At 61.3% G+C, this 23066-nt stretch overlaps 2 protein-coding genes across 7 annotated transcripts; both read right to left on the bottom strand.

Moving 5' to 3' along the window:
* Positions 1 to 2464: 2464 nt before the first annotated feature.
* On the bottom strand, positions 2465 to 8241 carry KLF8 (KLF transcription factor 8). 6 transcript variants are annotated; one of them, XM_066202454.1, is made up of 6 exons: positions 8178 to 8241; positions 5064 to 5237; positions 4691 to 4886; positions 3982 to 4108; positions 3743 to 3876; positions 2467 to 3551 (listed from the first exon to the last, which is right to left on the bottom strand). In XM_066202454.1, exons 1-6 carry the CDS (start codon positions 8202 to 8204, stop codon positions 3370 to 3372), a joined length of 840 nt encoding a protein of 279 aa, XP_066058551.1. In that variant the 5' UTR covers positions 8205 to 8241; the 3' UTR covers positions 2467 to 3369. The 6 variants fall into 6 exon arrangements, with proteins under 6 accessions (XP_066058549.1, XP_066058547.1, XP_066058548.1 ...); XM_066202452.1 differs by having other exon boundaries at positions 2465 to 3551; positions 3982 to 4084; positions 4691 to 5237; XM_066202450.1 differs by lacking the exon at positions 8178 to 8241 and adding an exon at positions 5322 to 5399 and having other exon boundaries at positions 2465 to 3551; positions 4691 to 5237.
* A 3271-nt stretch (positions 8242 to 11512) lies between these two features.
* On the bottom strand, positions 11513 to 22835 carry LOC136300204 (ras-related GTP-binding protein A). The gene is made up of 10 exons (XM_066202423.1): positions 22650 to 22835; positions 22036 to 22069; positions 19748 to 19847; positions 18633 to 18699; positions 17750 to 17972; positions 17223 to 17318; positions 16347 to 16469; positions 13924 to 14015; positions 13032 to 13147; positions 11513 to 11992 (listed from the first exon to the last, which is right to left on the bottom strand). Exons 2-10 carry the CDS (start codon positions 22060 to 22062, stop codon positions 11895 to 11897), a joined length of 942 nt encoding a protein of 313 aa, XP_066058520.1. The 5' UTR covers positions 22063 to 22069; positions 22650 to 22835; the 3' UTR covers positions 11513 to 11894.
* Positions 22836 to 23066: the final 231 nt, after the last annotated feature.

Below are 23066 nucleotides of genomic sequence, written 5' to 3'. Positions count from 1 at the left end.
AGGGTTCGGCGCCTGCTGCCTGTGCGGCAGGACCTCGGCATCTTCTCCAGCCGCAGGGCGACGCCCACACACCGCTGTCCCTTTGTCACGGGCATTTGGCACAGGACCCCGTGTGACCCCCAAACCTCTGCAGCTCCTCCCGAGAACCGGGCGCTGTCCCCCCGTTCCCACGGCCCAACCCAGCCTGTGCCAACAGCCCCGGCCCAGGGTGGTCGGAGCGGGAGAAGCCGCGGCCGCGGTCCGAGCAGCGGAAGGGTTTGATGCCCGTGTGCCCGCGGAACTTGCAGGCGCAGCCTTCCCAGCGGTATTTTGGGGCTCCTCACCCGTGCCAGGGGAGCACCGAGGGATCAGCGCTGCCGCCGCAATTCCCAAAGCACGGGAATCCCTCGGCCCCTCCTGCAGCCCTCGGCCAGCGCGGGCCGCTGGCGCCACCGGGTGCCCGAGCGCTGCCAGCGGGTCACCGGCGCGGCCCGGCCGGGTTTGGGGCGCCAGCAGCGGCCGCGGGGACCGCCCCGGCTGCCCCGCACACCGACCCCGGGGCGCTGCGGGCGGGCAGGAGCGGGGACAGGGCCACCCTATAACCGGACCGGGGAATGAAGGACAGCAGGGACCTCCCGAGCATGGCTTTGCCTACCCGAAAGGGTGAGCACAGAGCCCACCAAGCACCACCCTGAACCTTAACACAGGGTGACAGCACCCCCAAAGAGCGTCTGTCCCCCAAAGGGCACCACCCAAGAGCTCCCCCGTGCCCCCAGAGGAAACCCCCCAGCCCTGACACACACTGCCGGCACCCTGAGCCCCACAAGGGACCCCCAGGCTCCGGCTGGGGGTGCCACCAACCCCAGTGACCCCCCTGAGGGTGCCCGCAGGTACGTGCAGGAGAGCTCCGGGGGGCCCGAGGGAGCCCCGAGGGTCGGTGCCGGGGGTGACAGAGCTGGTTTGGGCTCGGGATCCCCGTGGCAGATTCATACTGGGTACACTACACGTGCCCTGGGACCCGGCGCGGGGCGCGGTGGGGTTGGGGGTCCCGGTTGTCCCTCGGCTGTCCCTCGGTCCCGCTGGCCGTGACGCGGGTGGGGCCGGGCTCTTGAAGAAGCTCCACCCTCGGCCGAGCCCAGGTGGAGGCACGGGGCCCTCCAAAAGGTGTGAGAATTCTCACATCCTCCAAAAGGATGATTCTTTCATTTCTGTAAGGAGTATTTATATCTTTTCTTTGTCATTTTTCTCTCTGGAATAGGACATCTTTCATGCAAAATCCCCAAAAAGCTGCAGTTGAAGAATTTAAAAGATTTTCTTTTTCCTTAGTATTTCTTGGAGTCCTGCATCCGGGTTGTTCATCGGGATGATGAAGACAACTAGGATCAGGCTGGTGCCACTCCACTCTGTCACGCTCTGTGCCCAACCCATGAGCCAGTTGCTCCCCCACCCCATGATGTGTTTATCCAGCTGTGGCCTGGACATTTTGTCCAGAAGGACCCTGGGAGAGACATGATCAAAAGCTTTGCTGAAGTCCAAAAAGATTCCACCTCCTGCCTTTCCTTGATCAACCAGGTGGGATACCCTGTTGTAGAAGGAAATCAGGTTGGACAAGCAGGACTTTCCCCTCATGGAGCTGTGACCAACCACTGTGTTGTCCTCCAGGTGTTTCCCAATACTTCCCAGAATAACCTTTTCCACGATTTTACTGGGCACTGAAGTGAGACTGACCAGGCCTGTGGGTTCCAGGGTCCTTCTTGCCCTTCTGGAAAACCAGGACAACTGTCCCCAAGAGTCCCCAGGACCCCCTGGATTCCCAAGACCATTCAAAATCATCAAGAGAGGCTTTGTGATGGCATCAGCAACTCTTGGAGGATTCTCCGGTGAATCCCACCAGGTCCCATAGGGCTTTGGAGCTTCCCAGGTCCCACGGGGATTTGGATGGATCCTGCTGGAGCAGCAGATCCTGCACAAGTTCAGGGAGCTGATCATTCTTGCAATCCTGCTCGTCCAGTTCAGGGCACTGGGACCCCTTTGGTCCGTCCTCTGGACACTGAATGCCTCGAACAGCTCTGCCTTGTGCCTGTCCCCTTTGGGAGGTGACATCCTCACCCTGACCAGGCCAATCCAGGGCATTTCTACAGTGCCTCCTGCCATTAATAGATGAACAAACATTCCCCCCCTGGCAGCTCTCCAGGCACTCTGCCGCAGGCCTGCAGCTCGCCTGGGGCGGCTGTGGCCAGGAACAGGACCCAGCACTTCACGTGCGCCCAACCAGACTCTCCCCCAGGTCAGGGACCACCTCAGGCCAGGGAAAAGCCCTGCCCATGGCACACCCTGGCTGCTGGATGGGAAGCGGAGGAAAGGCACTTTCCCAAGCAGCTGTGAGTTGTTTGCAGGGGCCACAAGTGCCCCCCCAGCCCCTCCTCACAGCAGTGCCCCCATCCCCAGGGAGCCAGGGCAAAGCAGCAGCTCAGGGAGTCTGGCAGCTCCTCCTCCCAGCCAGCCCCTGCAGGGCCTGCCCTGAGCACGGGGGTGTCATGGCCCCATGGCCCTTCCCACCAGCCAACAGCTGCAATCCTGACCCCCTCCCAGCAGCCAGGGGGTCGGCTGGGGGGACCGAAGAAACACTCCACAAAAGCTATTATTAAAAAGCAAAGCGTGTGGCCACGGCCGCTGGTTTAACTTAGAAACACTTCAAGTGGCCCAGAGTCTTCCAAAAAACCCGAGGGCTGCTGGCCCTCACCCCCCCCACCACCCTGTCCCACCCCCCTGTAGAATTCCATAAAATAAAAGTTCCATGTTCCACAAAGTTCCCCTTTGTGTGGTGTGATGGTCTCGTTTGTGGGTCACTGCTGGGTTGTGTTTCCCCCCCTTGCTGATTCCTCTTTTCCTCCAGGCTCTGTGTGGCCCCAGCACTTCCCATGAAGCCCAGCATGTGCCGAGGGACACACAGAGAGGTGATGTCCCCTCTCCTGCTGGGACAGTCTGGGGATGGAGAGGGAATGGCCAACAGCTGCTCCACAGGGGCCATCACCCCTGTCCTTGCCACAGCTCCCAGATTTTGCCCCCGGCCACTGGAAGGGGCAGGGGACAGGGAGCACACGGGGCAACAAGGAGCAGGAGGCTGAAGAGCCTGAGGCAGCTAACGGGTGAATTCCAGATGAGGAGTCAAGGAGCCTCCAGGCGAGGTCAAACCCAGGAACAAGAACAACTGAGGACAAGAGAGAAGGGGCAGCAGTCCAGAATCCATTGTTTGCCGTCCCGGGCCGGCGGGGCTCCGGCAGCGGGCTCGGCCCCGGCGCTCCCGCAGTCCCCGCCCCGCCGGCGCCGCGGGGAGTGGATGGATGGAGGCAGGGAGGCGCTGCCGGCTCCCAGCGCGGCGGGCAGCGCTCACATCATCACGTGCCGCCGGCGGTGCAGGGCCAGGTGGTCGGAGCGGGAGAAGCTGCGGTCACAGTCCGAGCAGCGGAAGGGTTTGATGCCCGTGTGCTTGCGGAAGTGCCGGGTGAGCTCGTCCGAGCGGGCGAACTTCCAGGTGCAGCCTTCCCACGTGCATTTGTAGGGCTTCTCGCCTGTGCCAGGGGAGCACAGAGGGGTCAGCGCTGCAACAGTGAGCCCCCAAACCCTCCCCCCAGAAATTCCAAACGGGGAATCCCTGGGCACCCCCACCCAGCACTCCCAAAGGGCCACCCCTCTGCCCAGGGACTGGGCACCATCACTCCCTCGTCCCTGAGGAATCCAGGGACAGCAATGCCAGCCCTACCTGTGTGTATCCTCCGGTGGGCTTTGAGGTGGGAGCTTTTGGTGTAGACCTTATTGCAGCCCTCGAAGTCGCACTGGTGGATGCGCCGCTTCTTCAGGTCCGGGGAATCGGCCCTGGGCCCCCGCGCCGCCGGCCTGCCGGGAGCACGGAGAGCTGGAGCCACGGCCCCGCAGCCCCTGGAGCCCACGGGGCTTTCAGGGGGATAAAGGGGGGGGAGGCACAAGCAGGAGGAGACTCACTCTCTCTGGAGGTCCTGAAAAGGCGCCGGGCCGCTCTCGGAGGCGCTGTCCTCGCTGTCGCTGTTCATGTCCATGGGGTACACGGAGCCAGGGTCCATTTTCACTGGAGGGGTCCGGGAAAGGAAAGCTTTAGGGCACCAAGAGGCACGGGGTGAGCACAGAACAGACGCATCCCCCAAAACACATCAGGGGTTCAGCCTTCCTCCTGCTCCTGCAGTGCTCCAAGCACTGCCTGTCCCTCCAGAGAATCAAATCCAACTGGGCACATGGAGAGCCCCCAAAGGGAGGAAACAACCTGGGGAGCACCACTTTCGGCTGCCTGCTCCTGCCCAGAGCAGGGCAGACCCAGGCCCCCCATCCCGGATAAGGTGGGAAGCTGGGCACGTCCTGGGAAAGGGGATTGTGGGGGGCAAAGGGAGCAGCTGAGCTGAAACCAGAGCTGCTGGCAGCAAGCAGCCAGTGGGAAGGGCAGGGCAGGCTGCCAGCAGCAGGATGGGTGGAGGACAGGCAGTGCCATGCCCTGTGTGTCCCTGCCCTCCCCATGTCCCCTGGGGGGCACAGCCTGGGGGCTGTGGGGCTTGGTATGAAAGCGGCACATGGTGGTGGTAGGGACACTCCACAGTGAAAAATGAGATCTCCTTCAAGGGTGCCCCTCCACGAGGCAGGACAGACACCCTCCACCCCCCAGATCCCCTCAGGCTGCCCTTACCAGACCCGGCGTTCTTGCCGTCCCCCCCGATGAGGGGCACGGTAATGGCGGTGACGCCGTCCGTGGGCACCGTGGTGTAGACGACGGGGAGGGACTGCACCACCACGGGGATGGTCTGCAGGTTACCCATCTTGCTGGGCAGATTGACGGAGGGGATGGTGTGGATGACGTGGAGGATCTGCTGCCCGCCGCTGCCCTGCGTGGAGGCCAGGATGGAGCCGGGTGAGAGGACAGCCGGGATGGCCGAGGTGGAGCTGAGACCGGAGGGTGGGATGGACACGGTGCTGGGAGCGGGAAGCGGGGGAGCCACCAGCATGGGGGAAGACTGGACCGAGGTGGGGGGTGGTGGCTGCGGGGCCGAGGCCGGAGCCACCTTGGATTTATTGAGGGAGAGATCGACGGGCTCGGCCTGGGGCTGGCTGCAGTCGCTGGCCAGCAGCTCCTCGGGGGGCTCCGTCTTGATGTCGGACAGCAGCACCGGGGGGTCGAGGGGGCCCTCAGCCAGCAGCGCCGACGAGCTCATGGCGGGCGTCGCCTTCCCCTGGCCCTGCAAGAGACCCGCAGTCCGTGAGGAGCCAGGGAAACTGAGGCACGGGGCGGGGGCGAAGGGGTTTTTTTAACGAGCTCTCACCAACCAACCGACCGGGGCGGCGCCTCGGGGCGGCTCCGGCGGGACGTGGGGCCGCCCGGGGGTCGCCGGGCCGGGCATGGCGGGGCCCGCCCGCGCCCTGAGGCGGGGCCGGGCCCGCCCGTCCCTCACGGACCCGCCCGGCACCTCCCGGCGGCCGCGGCGCCGGCCGAGGGCGGGAACCGCACGCCCCGCCCCCCCGCGCGCGCCTTTGTGCCGGCCCGGCCCCGCCCCCCGCGGCCGGGGCGGGGCGAGGGCGTGTCCCGCGCGCGGGGCGGTGGCGGCCCCGCCCCGCTCCCTCCCCCCGCGCCTTAAAGGGGCCGCGCCCCCCCCCCCGGCCCGCGCCCCCCCGCCCGGGGTCACTCACGCACTGACCCGCGGGGCTCCCACGCGTGTCCGCCGTGCCCGCAGCTCCCCCCCGCCGCCCGCAGCACCATCTCCCGGCCCGCGCCGGCCGAGGTGCGAAGGGCCCCGCGGCTCCACCTGGGCTCGGCCGCGGGTGGAGCTTCTTAAAGGGCCCGGCCCGGCCCCCGCGGGAGGCACCGGGCACGGCCCCACCCGCGGCACGGCCGGCGCTGCGCCCCCGCGGGACCGCGACACAACCGAGAGGCAAGCGGGACCCCCAACCCCACCGCCCCCCGCGCTGGGTCCCGGGGCACGCGTGGGGGCACCCGGCACGGGAGACCCCTGCCCAAGCGAGCTCCCCGTCACCCTCGGGGCTGCCCCGCGCCCCCCCGGCGCTGCCCCGCGCCCCCCGCACGTACCTGCCCACGCAGGGACCGTCCCCGCCCGCGGAGCCCCCACGCACCGGCCTCGCGCGGCGGCCCCGCCCCGCCACACCCAGCGCCGCGCCCCGCGCACACGGCCCGGCCCCGCCCGGGGGGGGCGGCGGCTACAGCGCACCCCCGGCACCGGCGCCGGGCCCAAGGCACCGGCACCGAACCCCCCCGGCACCGTCACAAGGTGCTCGGCACCGGCACAGAACCCTCCCGATACCGGCACGGAGTCCCTGGCACCGAACCGCCCCGGCACCGGCACGGAGCCCAAGGCACCGGCACGGGACCCCCCGCTCACACGCGGAGCCGCGAATTCACCGTCCCCATAAAGCCGGAGCCCCTCCAGAGCACCCCAAAACACGCCCACGGCAGGGATCCCCTGCGAACCCCCCGCACACAGCCAGGGACGCCCCAACACACGCACAGAGCCACGGAACCCCCAAACACAGCCCCCCACCGATCACCATGGGCTCCCCCCAGATACAGCCGGGAGCCCCCCTAAACACACCCCAAAAAGAGCCAGAGACATCCCCCCCCCCCCCCCAGAACTCACCTATTCACCTGGGGACCCCCCAACACACAGAACCCCGTCGAAACACATACTACACCCCCAGACAGAGCCAGAGACCCCCCAGAACCCACAAATTGAGGGGACCCCCCCCAACACACACACTCAGCCAAGGACCCCCACCAAACACCCCCATAATCAGCCTAGGACCCCCAAAACACTCCCTTCACACACTCACAACTACCAGCACCCTCAAAACACCTCCACTATCAGGTGTAGCCCACAGCGCCGCTCCTTCCCCCCTCCTCCCCCGCCCCAAAATCCAGGGACCTCCAAAAGGAGAGACACCCCTCCAACATCCCGCGCTCAGTCAGGGACCCCCAAAACATCTCCAGGTCCTCAAAGCAGCCCCTCCAGCCAGACCCCCCAAAAACCACACCAGGGGACACCCCCAGACAGACACCCCACTGCCCGCCGCACCTCGGGACCTCAATGCCCCCCCAGAGCCCCACGGGACCGGCCCCTCACACCCGGGGGTCCCCACAAACAGGCTCATTTCGGGGGAAGAGGGTGCCGAAGGGATGTGCCATCCTCCCCTACCCAAATCTGAGGGTCCCTTGCACCCCAAAGCCCCGCGGGGGTAGGGGGGATGGGGCAGCTGAGTGAGCGGGGGGGGGAGGGGGCTCGTTGCCCCCAAACTCGACCATTGCTGACCCTTCCCCCGTTCATGGGTGAACTGAATTCCTCCGTCCTCAGCCTGTGCACCCCAAACCCAGCCAGGCGTGCGGAGTGGGGGCTCGGGGGACCCCTCCTCAAACCCACATATCTGGGGGTGCTGTGCACCCCTCCCAACACTTCGTGTCCCTAAAACCCCGGTAATGATCAGTGCCCCCCGTTTTCAGCCCTAAACAGCTTAAGGAGGGATTTCGGGTGACCTTGGGCGGGGAAGGGGAGCTGGGGGGGGGGGGGGGGGGGGGGGGGAGTGGGCAAACGTCTTCCACAGCCCCCCCTCCCCGCTTTGTCCCCGGCGTGTCCCCACCCCCTTCCCCCGCTGCGTGTCCCCCACCCGTGGGCGTGGGGGGTCACACCCCGCCGCCGCCGCCACACCCCCCCGTGGAATTTCCTCCGCTCTCCGCCCTCCGCCAGCGGCCGCTCGGGATCCGGCGGGGGGGGCACGGAGCGAACACACAGGGGGGTTTCCCGGGGGGGGGGGGGGGTGGACGCGGGGGGTGTTGTAGCCCAAACGGGGTCTGTCCCTTTAAGAGCAAAGGGCGTGGGAGGGGGAGGGAAGGGCGGGGCCGCCGCCCGGTGTGACCTCCCGGCCGCGGGGGGGCGCCCTCCCCGGAAGCGCGCGCGGCGCATGGGGGGGGGAGCACCCCACGCGCGACCCCCGCGTGAGGGGGCGAGGGGGGAGGGGAGGCCCGAGGGGCGCGGGGTGGGCGGACCCTCCCCCTCCATCCCTCCCCTCCCTCCCCGCTCTCCCCTCTCCCCCCGCCGGACCCCGCGCTCCCGCCCCCCCCCCAGCCCCCTCAGACCCCCCCACGCGGCCCCCCCCGCGCCCCCAGCCCCACGCACCGTCCCCCGCGCCTCCTCCGAGCGCATCCCCGGCCGCCGCCGCCGCCGCCGCTGCCCCCGGGGCGGTGCCGGGTGGGGCGGGGTGGGGCCCCCACGGGCGGGGAGGGGCCGCGTGGGGCGGAGCTCCCCTCCCCCACCCTCTTTTTTTTGGGGTGGGGGCGCCCCGCCCTTGAGGTGACATCATCGGCAGCCAATGGGCGGCTCCCCTCGCATCCGGCGTTGCCATGGGAACGCGCAGGATTTGGTGGACCCCAACTTGCTCCCACCCCCCTCACACGGAGGGCACCCCAAAACCGGGGGGGGAGGAGTGCTGCTGGAGGGCTCGGGCCTGCGGAACTTGCGGTAGTGATGTGGGGGCAGAGACCCCCCCTTCGGGGCGCTGTGGTCCCCCTGCACCCCCATCCACGGGGCTCGGAGCACCCCCAAATCCGAGCGCCCACGGGTGCCCTGGGGGGGCACCGCCTGCACGCCCCCCAGTCTCTGCCTCCCGAGCCCCCCCACCACACATGTAAGCCCCCCAAACACGTGGGGTCCCCCCTCAGCACCCGCAGTGGGGTGCCCCAGGGTGGCAGGGTCCTGGCAGGGTCCTGGCAGGGTCCTGGCAGGGTTGGGGAGCCTCTCCAGGGGGCTGCAGCCACGGCGGGGTCTGGGGGTCCTCTGGCCCCTTCCTGGGGGGCTCTCGGGGAGCCCCTGGCCTGGGGTGGAGAGAGGCCAGTGGGAATCCACCCCCCACTCATCCCACGTTTCCTGGACCCCGCTGGTTTTCCAGCCTCTCTTCCCAGGGGGACCTGGCTGCTCCCGGTGCTGCGTCCCCAGCCTCGGGCTGTCCACAACCTTGAGGTGTCCCCAGACTCCCACCCTGCCCTTTGTTTGCCAGGGCAACACCCCATAATCCCCCACGTGCAGCACCCCCAGCCCTGACCCAGCTCCTCCCCAGGGATGGGGACTCAGCCAGGTGTCCCCTACTCACGATGTCCCTGCCAGGGGTGACTCGAGGAGCAGCTCAGGGCCACCAAGGTGGTGACCTTGGCACAAACAGAGCTCATCCAGGCGTGAGGAGGGGACCCCCTGTGACCCCCAACTTCGCCAAGCCACCACACCTCAACCGGGACCAAAGCGACCTCGTTTTGGCAAAAATCCCCTTCCCCTCCCCAGGAAACACCCAGGGAGGCACCAGGATAGGCTCAGGTAGGAGATTTTGGGGAGCTTTTGGGGGACGAGTGGGCCCCGCACCCAAAGGCACCCCCACCCCAATGCCACCGAGCTGAAGGACCAACAGCAGGCACAGGTGACCTAAAAAACACAGAAGAAAGGGGGGAAGCAGAGCAGGGTTCCCCCAAGGACCCCTCTTCTGCTCTCCCTGGCCGCTGCCCGTCCCCAAGGATGGATTTGGGCAGGAGGGGTTGGAGCCTGGGCAGGGAATGGTGCGGATGCTCCTCATGAGGTGCCCGCAAGCCACAATTCAGCAGTGACAATTCCGGGTGGCTTTGGAGAATCCATGGCCCCCTGGATGTGTTGGAGGAGCTGGTTCCACCACAGCCACACGTGCATCCCCCCCAGCAGCTCCAGGGGACACCAAGGAAGAAAAACAAGTGGAAGCATCCCCAGGGAGACCCTCAGGAATTGTTAACCCTACAAAGCTCATTCTGGGGGAAACAGCCTGGGGCTGACCCCACTGGAGCCATCCTTGCTCCAAGGCGAGAAAGAAATGGTCAAAAAACCTGGGAAGTAGCTCCAAGACAACCACAGGGAGCACAGGCTGCCCCAGGGACGCATCCCGGGCCCCACAGCAGCTCCAAGGGGAAAGGAACTGGGCCAAGGGCGGATTTATTCAGGATCTCAGTGACACATGGCATCAAGTTTCTCCTCATCCCAAGGTCAGGCGCTGAAGGAAAAGGCTGGATCACAGCCCCCTCACCCAGGTTTGGGGTGATGTTTGTGTGAGAAACATCTGGAGCAGGCTTTTCTTATTTTTTTTCTGAGAGCAGGAGGTGCCAGAGAAAGTGGGAAGAGTTTTCCAGAAGGTGGGATGAGGGTGCTGAGCCTGATCTCCCAAACCTCCCTGCTTGGAATGGAAGGAGCCATTCAAATCCACATCCAGCCACCCACGTCCCTCCCAAAAAGGCCTGGGATGTGCTTTGGGAAGGGACAAAGGACACAGCTCAGTGCCATCAGAGCAGGCAGGGCAGATGCTCTGACACAGCCACCCATGTTTGTCACACGCTGTCACTCAATGAGCACCTTGGCCACAGCAGAAGGACCAGGCTGACTCCCAAAGAGCCCCCAGCTCCACGCACTTCAGGAAAAGGGGTTTGAAGTGGGAGACTCACAGAACTTGACCCCAATCCCCGCTGGGTCACTGCCCCAGGAGGCTCCAGCCCGGCCAGGATTTGGCTCCTGACAGCTCCGGCCACTTGTCCCTCACAGCCCCTTGTCACCTGCCCCCACTGCGCATTCCCCCTTTGACACCATCCCACTCCCGTGTGCCGTGCTTTAATCCCCGAGGAGATCCAGTGGCGGCTCCTGTCACCATGGCGCTGAGGCAGCATTCCCACTGTCCCTCCTTCCCGCGGGGCTCCAGAACGGCTCCCGGCAGGTGCCCAAATCTCCTGGGACCCTCTCCTGCTCTCCTGAAGCCCTTCCCAGCAGGACGGGATATTCCAGAGGCTTCAGCGCCAGGATCATCCTCTTGCTCCGAGGGCAGGGTTGAAGTGTGGGAAGCTGTGCCATTCCCAGCAGGGGCTGATCCCAGCCGTGGGGGAACTGCCCTTGTGTCGGGGCTCCTTCCACGATTTCCCGCTCCAGGCATTCCACACCACATCCCCCAGACACGACCTCTGCCACGTGCCCAGCCCATTCACGGCTCTCCAGAGGCTCCCTTGGGAACAGCTCCTCTCCCACGGGGATGATTCCCATGGGAACTCCCCCAGCCCCAGGCACGGCAGCTGCTGGGTGGGCAGTGCGAGACACGGGTGTTGAATTCCAGAGGATGGAGCAGGGCTGGGAGCTTTTCCAGAGCCGCCGGGTTCCCCGGCCCTTTCAGCTCCTCCTTCCCAGACCTCGCCCCGGTGGATTTCTCCCCTCCCAGCGGGTGTGTGGGCAGGGATACAGGGAAGAGCCAGGCACGGAGGCACCACACCCTTTTTTACACGGTAATTTGATGCAGCAAGAGAGAAAAAAGGGAGGGAGATGCTGCCAAGCGATTCCCAGCGAAACTCTGGAATGGCTTTCAGCCAAACCGCCCAAAACGTGAACGGAGACGTGCAGCTCCTACAGCTCTGCTTCCCAAAGCTACCCCGGGATTTGGGAGAAAGCAAACCCACTTTGCAAAGCTCTCGGATCTGAAATCCCTGGTAGCAAAAATTTATTTCCATGACCAAAGATGAGGAGAATTTTATAAACTTATTCTAGCAACCACCCAAGGAAACAGTAAACATCCCATCACCCGGCGGCCACACAGCCACGAGGGCTCTGCCACACCCCCTGTGGGCACATCACCTGTCCTGCCTCCTTCCCGACCCTCCCGTGCCAGGGAATTCCGGGAAGGTCCGCAGCGGATCCAGCCAGCCTCCAGCTCTAGTGTCCAACGTGAAAAGGAGAAAAAACAAGCAGCACATTCATTTCGAAGCCCAACAAAGACATGGACAGTGTTAGATTCTCCTAAAAAGAAGCAGTCCCGAGCCGTTTTTTCTCCCCCCAAAGCCCCAGTGCCTGGGATCAGCGCATGAGCAGGCTGTGCTTTGGTCCATCCACCCTCTCCAGCTTCTCGAAGTGTTTCCTGGCATTCCGGATGTTGATCAGCGTGGCTGCGGAAGCTGCGAAGGAAAAGGGACGGGGGAGATAAAAAGAAGTTAAGAAGGGTGAGAGTCACCAGGTCCTCAGGGCTGCCTGCCTTCAACAGCTCCATCTGCAGGGTCTGGGTGCACCCTGCTGCTCCCAAGCCGGGCAAAATCCACAGTGGGATGGGCTGGGCAAAAGTTCACGTGAGATGGTCTGGGCAAGATTTAAGGTGGGATGGTCTGGGTAGAATTCAACAGGGGAAGATCTGGGCAAAATTTCATGTGGGGTGGGTAAAAATCAAGCACGGGAAGGTCTGAGCAAAATTCAGCATGGAATGGTCTGAGCAAAATTTAATGTGGGATGGTCTGGGCAAATTTAATGTGGGATGGTCAGGGCTGTTGGCTGTCCCCAGAAGAACATGAGGAAAAGCCTCTCCCAGGGAGATCTGCTCATCCCAGAGCTGCTCCCCAGCCCAGCAATGCCCAACCAAATCCCAGGGATCCCACGCTGTCCCTAACTCCCCGAGTGAGGAGGGCAGGGAGACCACAGCAGCAGCCCCAAGGAGCCCTGGGCAGTGTCCCTGGAGCCCCTGAGCTCCCAGCAGGAATTCCAAGAGCTGTGTAAACAGGGATCTGCTCCCAGGGGCTGCAGGCTGGCACTGCTGCCGCTCCTCCTTGGGATAAATAGATGATGCTAAAATTAGCCTGTCCACCCGAGACAGGCAGCCAGAGCAACACCCAGACATGAGCCAGCTCTGCTTCCTCCCCAAAAATCACCGGGGCTGCCAGCTCCCAACTGCCCAAAATAGGTTTTAGGCACAACCTGCTCAGGCAGGTCTGGTTTTGTGGCTCCTTGTGACAGCAGCAGCAGCTCAGCTGTGCCACCACCTCCGCAGAGTCTTGCTCACCCTCAATCCCTCTCTCTTCATTACAATTAGTTCTGTAATTAAAAACTCACTTTCCAAAAGAAACACGGTTTAAACTGGACTAATTTCACCTTTTCTGAGGTTTTTCTGGTTTGTTTGTTTTTTTTTTTTTTTTTGTCCCAAGCAGGTTTCTCTTGGCTCTGACTTACGTATGGAGGGGTCTGACATGACCACCATCACGTAGGTGTTGGATGTGAAAATGTCAATGAAAGCAGCAAAGTTGGAGTTCCTGACCTCCATGCTCTGGAAAGACGCTGCCAGCTTACTGAAAAACAAGGAAATAAAAAGAGTGAATGAAGAGCCTTTGTGGCCACGTGGCCAAAATCCCTGACCTGAGCTGCTAGGAACAAGGAGGAGCTGGAATTCCCACTTGGCAAGGTGTGGTTACAGCAGGGCTTTGGCTGGGCTTGGTTTGAAAGGCAAAATTCCTCAGGTTTGGGCCAAACGAGAACAAGATCAGCTGATTGTGCACTGAATGAAGGAAAAGCCAGACACAGCCCTCCTGACCAGGCCTGGTCCCCATGGATGCCAGGGCTCAGCCATTCCCAGCTGGACACTCTGGATGAGCAGCAGAAATAAGCATAAAATGGGAATACCTGGAGAATACATCGAACATCTGTAAACTCCCCAGAAAGCTCCATCCTATCCAGCTCCACACACCCTCAGGATTGGCCTGACTGTGGAGCCTGGGGTGCTGTGCAAAGCCAAGCTTCCCACTTTTCCACTGAAAACAGGGATAAACAGTGTCTCCAAGCCACGTCCTCCCCAGCCAGCCCTGAGGGCCTGGAGCAGAGCTCTCCAGCTGCCATTCCCAGTTTCCAAGAGAAAGACTTTTGATCAGTTCAGCCCTGGAATTCCTCTGCCTTGATCCGGAAGGAGGCCTGGAATGGAACAGCACCAAACCTCTCCCACCACGAGCAAAGGAGGAATGAAATGAACGTTTAGTGATTTGTGTTCCAGCGATATTCCAGCTGCCAAGGAGTCAACCTGGGATTCTCTGGAACAGCCCTGATCTCCCCAGTGCTGATGGGAGCAGCTCACCTGCAGCTCAGCTTGAACTGTTTGATGATGTTGCTGATCTTCTCAAACCTGTGCACGTCCCGCTGCTCCTTGCACTGATAGTGGGAAATCACCTGGGGAAGGGGCACAGGCAGTCAGGGATCCCAGCACAGCTCTCCCACAGCAGTTCTGGGAATGGCTGGGGAGCAGGCCAGGGATTCCCTTTGCCTCTGGCTGGCTGGATCTTGGGAAGTGTTTACAGCAGCTCCTGTGGGGCTTTCCTGGAGAAACTCGGCGAAGGGATCAGCACACAAAGGCTGGCACAGATCTGCCAGGTGACACCACTGTCCCCTGAGGGCTGAAGGCATCACCTCAGCAGCAATTTAAATCTTGATCCAAAAATAGGTGGAAACAGAGGGAAAGAATGTGTCCATCACCTCAGGAATGAGCCGAGTGCTGCGGCAGATGTTCCCTCCTCAGGTGCTGCTGGGATATTCCCAGCCTGCTCCGGCAGTGATCCCAAGGCCACATCAAGCTGTTCCTCCCCCAGCAAAGCAGCTCAAAGGCAGCTGGTTCCTTGGGAATTCCTTCTCCATCACTCCAGTGGGAGCAGAGGGAGCTCAGAGCAGTTCTCCCCTTCTCCCCCCCAGAGATCCAGGAGCAGCCCTGAGTGCCTGGACACCAACACCCAGAGCATCTGAGGGGCTTTAGGAATCCTTGGAAACATCTCCATAAACATTCCCACCGAGCTGGTGGCCACAGCCCTTTATTCCTCAGCCACAGGGAGTGAGAGCTGCATTTCCTGCCCCAACAGCTGCACCCCCACAGCAAACCTGACAGGGATCTCTTCAAAACCTCAGGCCAGCTGCTTTGAACTCTTCACAATTCCAAAATCAGCTCTCACTGGATGTGCCAGGAGTCCTCGCACAGGGATGTGAAACTGCTCTATTCAGGGACTCACATTTAACAGGTTTTTTAGGTTTTTTTTCCTCTTTTTTCCCTTAACTACCTTAAGCTCGACACTTTTTAAACCTGCTCAATAATTCCCACAAGCACAGCTTTAGCCACATTCAAGACTTGCAATTCCCAGCGTTCAAGTTCCTTCCTAAACTTCCCAGATGAGGTTTTTTCACTCCAATTGAAACAAAATTTCAGAACAACGTTTCAGAGTAAGATTTCCCAAGGAGATTTTCACAGGACGATTTCCCTTCAAGAGAAGAGTCCTGGGAATGTTTAAATATGTGGGAAAAGAAAGGAGAGGAGTTTTTTAAGAAGTCACCACTGCGCTTAAATTAAGCACAGAACTTTTGTGCCAAAGATCATTTCTTTCAGTTAAAAATGTCCTTGTAACAATCATACTGTCACACACCCCAAGATGGGACTATATATTATCTCCAAAAGGTCAAAAAAGCAGAACTTGCCAGGCATGGCAAGTGTTTGTTTCTGATAGTTTAAGGAGGAAGAAAAGTCATGGCTCCTTTCCCAAATTCCCTCCATCATTTCCAAACTACCAGCAAGGAAAACACTCCAAAAAATTCAAATATTTCCTTCAGTTCAGCAAGAGTTTGGTGCAAAGTGTGAAGAGCCCAGCCCAGCAATCAGGAATGTGGACAAGCACCAAGGGTGCTTTCATCCAGCACCTTTGCAGAGGGATTGGGAGCACCAGGACCCGGAAAAGCATCACAATCCCATGGCTGATCCTCCACCCATGCTCTGCATTTGCACAACATCAAAAATCAAAAGAAATCAGGGCCGGCTCCAAAGCCCCAGCAGGAGGAAGTGAAAAGGTTTGGTTTTGAAGCTACAAAAGGCTCCTGCCCCGTGCAGAGAGGGATTCTCCAGCAGCCCCACCACAACGGGGACATGAAACACTCTCAAGAGGAAACCCCAACCAAAGCTCAGCTCAGCTGCTGCAGGAGGCAGTTTTGGGATGGTCCTGTGGCCCACAGGGCTCCAGTGGCTGCTTTCAGAACCCAAGGCCTGGATCAGGGCATTCTGCACCGCGGCTGGCACCTCCCAGCTTCCATGGAATCCCACAACGGGTTGGCTTGGAAGGACCTCAAAGCTCATCCAGTTCCCACCTGACACCTTCCACTGTCCCAGGCTGCTCCCAGCCCCATCCAGCCTGGCCTTGGGCACTGCCAGGGATCCAGGGGCAGCCACAGCTGCTCTGGGAATTCCATACCAGTCCCTCCCCACCCTCACAGCCAGGAATTCCTCCCCAATCTCCCATCCAGCCCTGCCCTGTGGCAGTGGGAAGCCATTCCCTATGTCCTGTCCCTCCATCCCTTGTCCCCAGCCCCTCTCCAGCTCTCCTGGAGCCCCTTCAGGCCCTGCCAGGGGCTCTGAGCTCTCCCTGGATCCTTCTCCTCTCCAGGTGAGCACCCCCAGCTCTCCAGCCTGGCTCCAGAGCAGAGGGAAGGGAAAGGGAGGCTCCATCCAGGGAATCCACCCCAGGAACTCACCAGGAACGTGGCTCTCTCAAACAGCAGCACCTCGTCTGCCTCGATGATCTGAGCAAAGTTCCTCAGGTTCATCTCCAGCTGCTGCACGTTGGGGATCAGCTGATAGACAATGCTGGACCAGGCCTGGACACGGAGACACAGAAAGGTCCCATCAGCTCCTCTCCTCCTCAGCCTCTCGTGAGAAATGTGCTCCCAGGGGGATTTTTGGCACTTCTGGGTGCTGACAGCCTGGGCAAGGCTGAGAAGTTTCTCCCTGCTCCGTGCCCACGTCCCAGAGGGAGCCCAGACCTGAGGAGAGCCTTCCCTGGCTCCAGTGCTTCTCCAGCAGGCAGAGAAACTACAGTGCTGCTGGACAGAATTAAATCATCCCTGGTTTAACTCGGGAATGCTTCTGTCTCCTTCTCCCACTTGAGTTTCCAGAGATTTCTAATCCTGAACGTGGTCAGCACGCAGATGGACACTTGGCAGCTCATCCCTGATCCAAACAGAGTTCCACCTTATCCCACAGGCCAGGAAGGAGCCCAGGAGGGAGCGGGGGTGCTGGGATCAACATCTGCGCTCATCCACACTCGCATTTTCCAAGCTCAGCCTCCCCTCCCTGCCCAGCTGTGACCCAGGTGTGGGGCAGTGCCCGAGCTCACCCTTCCCAAGAGCCAGGGGGACATTTGGGAAGCCTGTCTGCCAAGTTCCTGATATTCACCACACGCTCCTGACTTTTTAAAATTAATTCATTAAACCCAGGATTAATTTGGGTTTAACTGACACCCAGCAGAAGCAGCTGCTGCAGAGCTGAACACACCAGCAGCAGCTACACGGCTCCTCCTCCTGCTCTTGCTCCAAGTGGGAAGGCAGATGTGCAGAGGAAGCTGCACCAACCTTGTAGAGTGTCTCATCCCAGATGGAAGTTCTGAAACAAACACATTCCAAGGGCCGGGAAAGGCGCTTCAAGTCTTCCTCGCGCTCCTTAAAAATCTGGGAAACAAAGAGAGTTTAGGGATTGAGTGTCCATGTTCCTGCCCGTGCTGTGGCTGCTGGATGGATTTATGGGATGAGTTTCACATGGATCTCTGGGATACAGCCGGGGACTGGCCAGGAACCCCCCCAGGGAGCCGCAGGGCCAGGGATGCCTTGCTGCAGAATCCCAGAATCGTTTGGGTTGGAAGGAGCCAAGGTGTGCTGGGAGCTCTGGAACCAGGCAGGAAAGGCTTTTTTTTGTCCCTAAAAATCACCACTGCTGCTCTCCACTGGATTCTAGGATGACACACTTGGAAAAAAAAAAAAGGCAGGAAAAGCTCTGAGAACATCTGAGAAAGCCTTCGAGGAACAGCCCCGAGGGGCTGCCTTTGAGCAGCGACCCACACGGCACGAGGGACGCACTTCCATGGCAACTGCCAGCTCCTCACCAGATCCCGCTGGTCCTCCTGCACCAAGTCCATCTTGTGCACCAGGCAGAAGATCTTGGCGTCGGGGGAGTTCTGGAGAATGGCCTCCAGGCAGGACTGGTAGTAGTGCATGTCCTTCTCCAGCTCCCGGCTCTCCACGTCGAACACGTAGATCAGCACCTCCACGTTGCGGAAGATGTTGTCCCTCTGGCTGGTGAAGTAGTTCTCCATGAAGGTGTCCTGGCTGAGGGAGCAGAGCAGGAGAGCTCAGGACATTCCCTTCCGAGCTGCTCCTGCCTGACACTCCTGCTGGGTTTGTGGGAAAGGCCTCCTGCCAGGGGGGCAAGGCTGGGATTTGGAATTGCAGCTCCCACTCCGGAGGCCAGGCTGGAGCTGCGTGCCCTGAGCATTCCCTAGGAAAGCTGGATGCTCCAGGAGAGCATCAGCCCCACAGTTCCCACAGGAAGCTGAAGCTTCCCTCATGTCCTGCTGCTCCTGGCCCCAGGCTGGCTTTAAGGAGCTGTTAGTGAAATCCCACAGCAGCAGGAACGGGTGAAACGTGACCCAAAGCATCAGTTCAGCCTTAAATCCCAGACTGAAATCTCCTTTAACTCTGGCTGAACACGGCTGAGATGATCCAGAGGCCATGGAGCTGAGGAAGGGACAGCATTCCTTGAAAAAAGCTGCTCCAGGAGCCACAGGATCAACCTCCAGCACGGCTTCTCTGCACAAATCCCACCTGGATCGAGCTGGAGCTGAGCAATTCCAGCATGTCAGGACAGCAGAAGGGGAATTCCCTCAGCACCACCTCACCCCAGGGTAGGAGAGTCCATTCTGTTCCAGCCCTGATTCCCCACAGCCTCCCCCAGAGGCTGGAAAAGGGGCAGGAATAATCAGTACCTACCCTCCACAGTCCCACAGGTTCAACACCAGGTTTCCCAGGAATCTAACGTGGGAATGCTCCACATCAACTGCAAAGAGACAGCAGGAGTTCACTGGCTGCACCCCACACCCAGGGCACAGCTTGGGCAGCCAAAAATCCTGGAGATCAGCATAAAATCATGGCATGGTGTGGGCTGGAAGGGATTAAAGCCCTCGTTCCAGCCCCTGCCACCTTCCCAGGTTGCTCCAAGCCCCACCCAGCCTGGCCTTGGACACTTCCAGGGATGGGCATTCCTCCCAAAGCAGCCCCAGCTTGTAAAATCCCACCAAAACTCCATTTCCCAGAGGAATTCAGGCTGCCCTGCCCATTACTCTCCTGAGAAATGCAGCAAATGCTCCCCTTCCATCACACATTCCCTGATCCCTGGGATATTGTAGGAATGACTCTGCAGGGCTCTAAGCCATCCTTAACAAAATAAACCAGGAACAAAGGGAATGTAAACTTCAGGAAGAGGCCAAACTCATGACAAACAGGAAATTTACACCAACCCCTGACATTAAATGCTCACGGGCCCTTCCCAGTGAGAAGCACCACATCCCAACAACTGATCCCCCTCTTCCAGAGGAATCGCTTCTTGCTCTCTCCCAACAAAGGCTTTGGAAAGGGAAAAAGGAAAGGCATTCATTACATCCAGAGAATCATCCTGCCAAAACCATGGGGGCACTGCAAGATCCCCGTGCTGGAGATCCCTGGATACAGCGGGAATGCTCCACCAACACAGAGGAGGCTCTGACAGGTGGAACTGCACCAAAGGCTGCTCCCTAATCCCCCGAAAAATAGAGTTAAGGATAAAAACTGAACGATAAAGCAGCAAAGGCTGCTCCCTGATCCCAGAAAAAGGGAGTTAAGGATAAGAGTTGAACAATAAAGCAGCAGCAGTGCTGCCTTTCCCAAGGAACCCTTCCCTCCACTTCCTGCCTGTCCCGGGCTGATCCCCGGGCTCCCAGCGGGGTGTGGCAGCTGGGAGGACCTGCAGGGACACACCCGACCCAGGGATCGCTGCAGGGAAGGGCCCTGCCCCTCTAATGAGGGGGTTGGAGCGCTGGGATCGGGGAAGGGGGCTGGGAATTCCGTACTCGTGGCCCCCAGGCGCCGCGTGTCCCGGGCGATGTAGTTGGCAAAGATAATGGATCTCATGCTGGTCTTCCCAGACCCACTTTTACCCATCAGCAGCACCTGCAGAGAGGGAGAGAAGGAAAAATGAGCTCCCCCAGATCACTGAGTCCTCCCCAGCTCCCTCGGGTTGACATCTGACTGCCAAAGCCACTGAACACAGGACAGGCACATTCCAGCTGGGAATGCACCAGGAGAGAGGAGCACGTGGGAAGGAGGACAGACACCCCAACCCCTCCTGTCCTTGGTCACCCCAACCCCTGCTGTCCTTGGCCACCCCAGCCCCTGCTGTCCTTGGCCACCCCAACCCCTGCTGCCCTTGGCCACCCCAACCCCTCCTGTCCTTGGCCACCCCAACCCCTCCTGTCCTTGGCCACCCCAACCCCTCCTGTCCTTGGCCACCCCAACCCCTCCTGTCCTTGGCCACCCCAACCCCTGCTGTCCTTGGCCACCCCAACCCCTGCTGTCCTTGGCCACCCCAGCCCCTGCTGTCCTTGGTCACCCCAACCCCTGCTGTCCTTGGCCACCCCAGCCCCTCCTGTCCTTGGTCACCCCAGCCCCTGCTGTCCTTGGCCACCGGGCCATGGTCATCCCACCTCCCTGCTGGCCATGGTCACTTTTCTCAGAAAACACGGACAAGACTCGGGAAAAGCAGGAGCTGCCTCCCCATTCCCAGCCCCTCCCACCCGATGGCCTTGGTGGCACCAAAGGACTTCAAAAATGAGCAACAGCTTTGTGTCAACCCCTCCAGACCAGAAACAAACCCCTCGCCCCCTGGTTTTCCACCCCAACCACTCTGTCCCAACCAGACAGGGTTGGGAGGGACCTCAAAGATCCTCCAATACTGCTCTTCCCATAACATGACTGGTTTTCTTTTCCCCAAAAACCAGGGGCATTCCCAGTTTCAGGTGCCAGAAGACCAAAAAAAATAAAATGAAAATCAGCTGAGACAGCCCAGGTCAGGGTCCCCAGAGCAAGGGAGACTCTTTCTGGCTCCAGTGATGCCTGTCCAGAGGAGACTCTTGGACCCATGCTGTCCCATCCCTGCAGACCTCACAGGAAAGAAGAGGCAGCCAAAAAGTAGGGAATGCTGGGGGTGGGGATGAGGGGAGACAGTCACACCAGAAACAGTCACACCAGAGACAGTCACACCAGGCAAGGCTTTACATTGCGATCTAAAAATAAAAATTAAACAAAACAAACCCATCCGTGGCAGCCAACACAGCCTTGCTCACAAAACCCAGCTGCTAAACAAGTTCCAGTTACAAAGCCAAACCCAGCTTTTGGCAGCGGCCCTGCAAGCCTCCCATCCGGGAGGGATTTCAGGAGAACAGCCTCCCGCCCTGACCCTGGAAGAGCAGGGCAGGAGCTGCCACAGCCTCGGGACAAACCCAGGCAGAACTGCCCATTCCTGCATCCTCAGCCCATTCCTGCCGCAGCTCCGGTCTGGGAGCAGCCTGGCCAGAGGGAAGCTGCCCACAGGCTCCAGGGTTTGGCAACGAGGAGTGTTCCTGGCTGTGCCACATCCAGGAGGGCTGGGCAGGCCACCCCAGGATGCTGCCCTGTCCCGTCCCCTGAGCTGAGCCCAGAGCACAGCCAAGCTCTTATTTCGCAGCACCAGCACAAAATCCCGAGCAGAAACTCAATCCTACCCTGAGGCACGGCTCAAAGCAGCCCCAATTCCCAAAGTTCGGGCTGCAGAGGCCGTGCAAAGGGGTCAGGCAGCAGCACGGAGAGCCAGGCAGGGAACCCAATCCCACCTCACCACGGAAAAGCAGCCAGATATTCCTTTAAGAGCTCTGGATGTGCTCCTGCCGAAATACACCCACCCCTGCAATTCCCAGAGCCGCTGCTCCTTCCCCACGTGTTAAATTTCATCCTCCTGCGAGCCCTGAGCGAATCTGGGGCTCCGGGGACACCTTGGGAGGGCGTCCCAGGGACAGGGAAGGGCCTGGAGCAGATCCTCCTCCCCGAGCAGGGGCTGTGCACAGAGCTCGGCAGAGGGTTTTGCAACAGCCCCGGCAGCGCCCGGGGAACAGCGACTGCAGGGGAAGGCTCTGCATGAACCCAGCCCACGCCCAGGCCAGGACTCAACCCGCTTTTAACGCCTGGCACTTCCAGCAGAGGATGCGGCGCTGACTCCCAGAGGCTTCCGAGGCACCGGAGCCCCAGCCTGAGGGATGGATACAACAAACGGCGTTCATGGATGGGGTGGAAAAGGAAAACACGGGATCCTCCTCCGTGTCCTCACCTTTTTCTTCATGGCTGTGCTTGGCATCACACACCTGCCAAGAGAAGCCCACCTTGGATCGCTGCTTTCCACACGCACAGGCTGCGCTCGCCAATGCCAATCCCAACACCAATGCCAATCCCAACGCCAATCCCAATGCCAATCCCAACGCCAATCCCAACGCCAATCCCAGTGCCAATCCCAACCCCAACGCCAATCCCAATGCCAATCCCAACCCCAATGCCAATCCCAACGCCAATCCCAATGCCAACCCCAACGCCAATGCCAAACCCAACGCCAATGCCAACACCAACCCCAATGCCAATCCCAACACCAATGCCGCCCCCGGTACCGGGGAAGCGCTGACACAGCCCCAGCTCCCCCCCCCCTGCTCCGGGCCATGGGGAACTCCCGCTGCCACCGGGAAACCGCCCGTGTTCCCGAAATCACCCGGCCCGGGCGGGATCGCCGCGGCCCGGCCGGGAGTCCCTCCGCAGCCCCTTCCCCGGGGTGTCCTCCCATCCCCCCGGGATTTCCCGCAGTGCCTTCCCCAGGACTCCCCCGGGAATCCCCGCGGCCCGTTTTCCAGGCCGGCCCCGGGATTCCCCGCGGCCGCCCCCGGCCGCACCCGGTACCTGCGGCGGCGATGGGCGGCTCGGAGCCGGCTCGGGGGGCGCCGCCGGCGGGAGCCGCGGCTCCTCCGGCGGGGCGGCTCGGGGCGGTCGGGGGCGATGCCCGGGGCGGGGGCGGCGGCGGTGCCCGGCCTGGCGGGGCCGGGGGCGGTGGCCGGGCCTGTCCCGGGCCTGTGGCGGTGCCCCCGTCCCGCCCCCCGCGCTCACGGGACCCAGCGCTCGGCCGCCGCCGCCGGTCACGTGAGCGCGCGCCCCGCCCGCCCCGCGCGCGCGCGCGCCCCCGGCGTCACGTGACGCGGGCGCTGGGCGGCCGAAGCCCCGGCAGCCATGTTGGGTGAGGGCGGCGCCTTTCTGGCAAAGCCGGAGCCGTTTATTGCGGGGGTCCCGGTGAGTCGCGGCTATTCCCGGTGGCTCCCGGGG

The sequence above is a fragment of the Chamaea fasciata genome, unplaced genomic scaffold (genome assembly GCF_029207755.1).
Source record: "Chamaea fasciata isolate MVZ Bird 193981 ecotype frontalis unplaced genomic scaffold, bChaFas1.0.hap1 SCAF_22, whole genome shotgun sequence".
Taxonomy (NCBI): Eukaryota; Metazoa; Chordata; class Aves; order Passeriformes; family Sylviidae; genus Chamaea; species Chamaea fasciata.
This window is presented reverse-complemented; position numbering and strand designations above follow the sequence as displayed.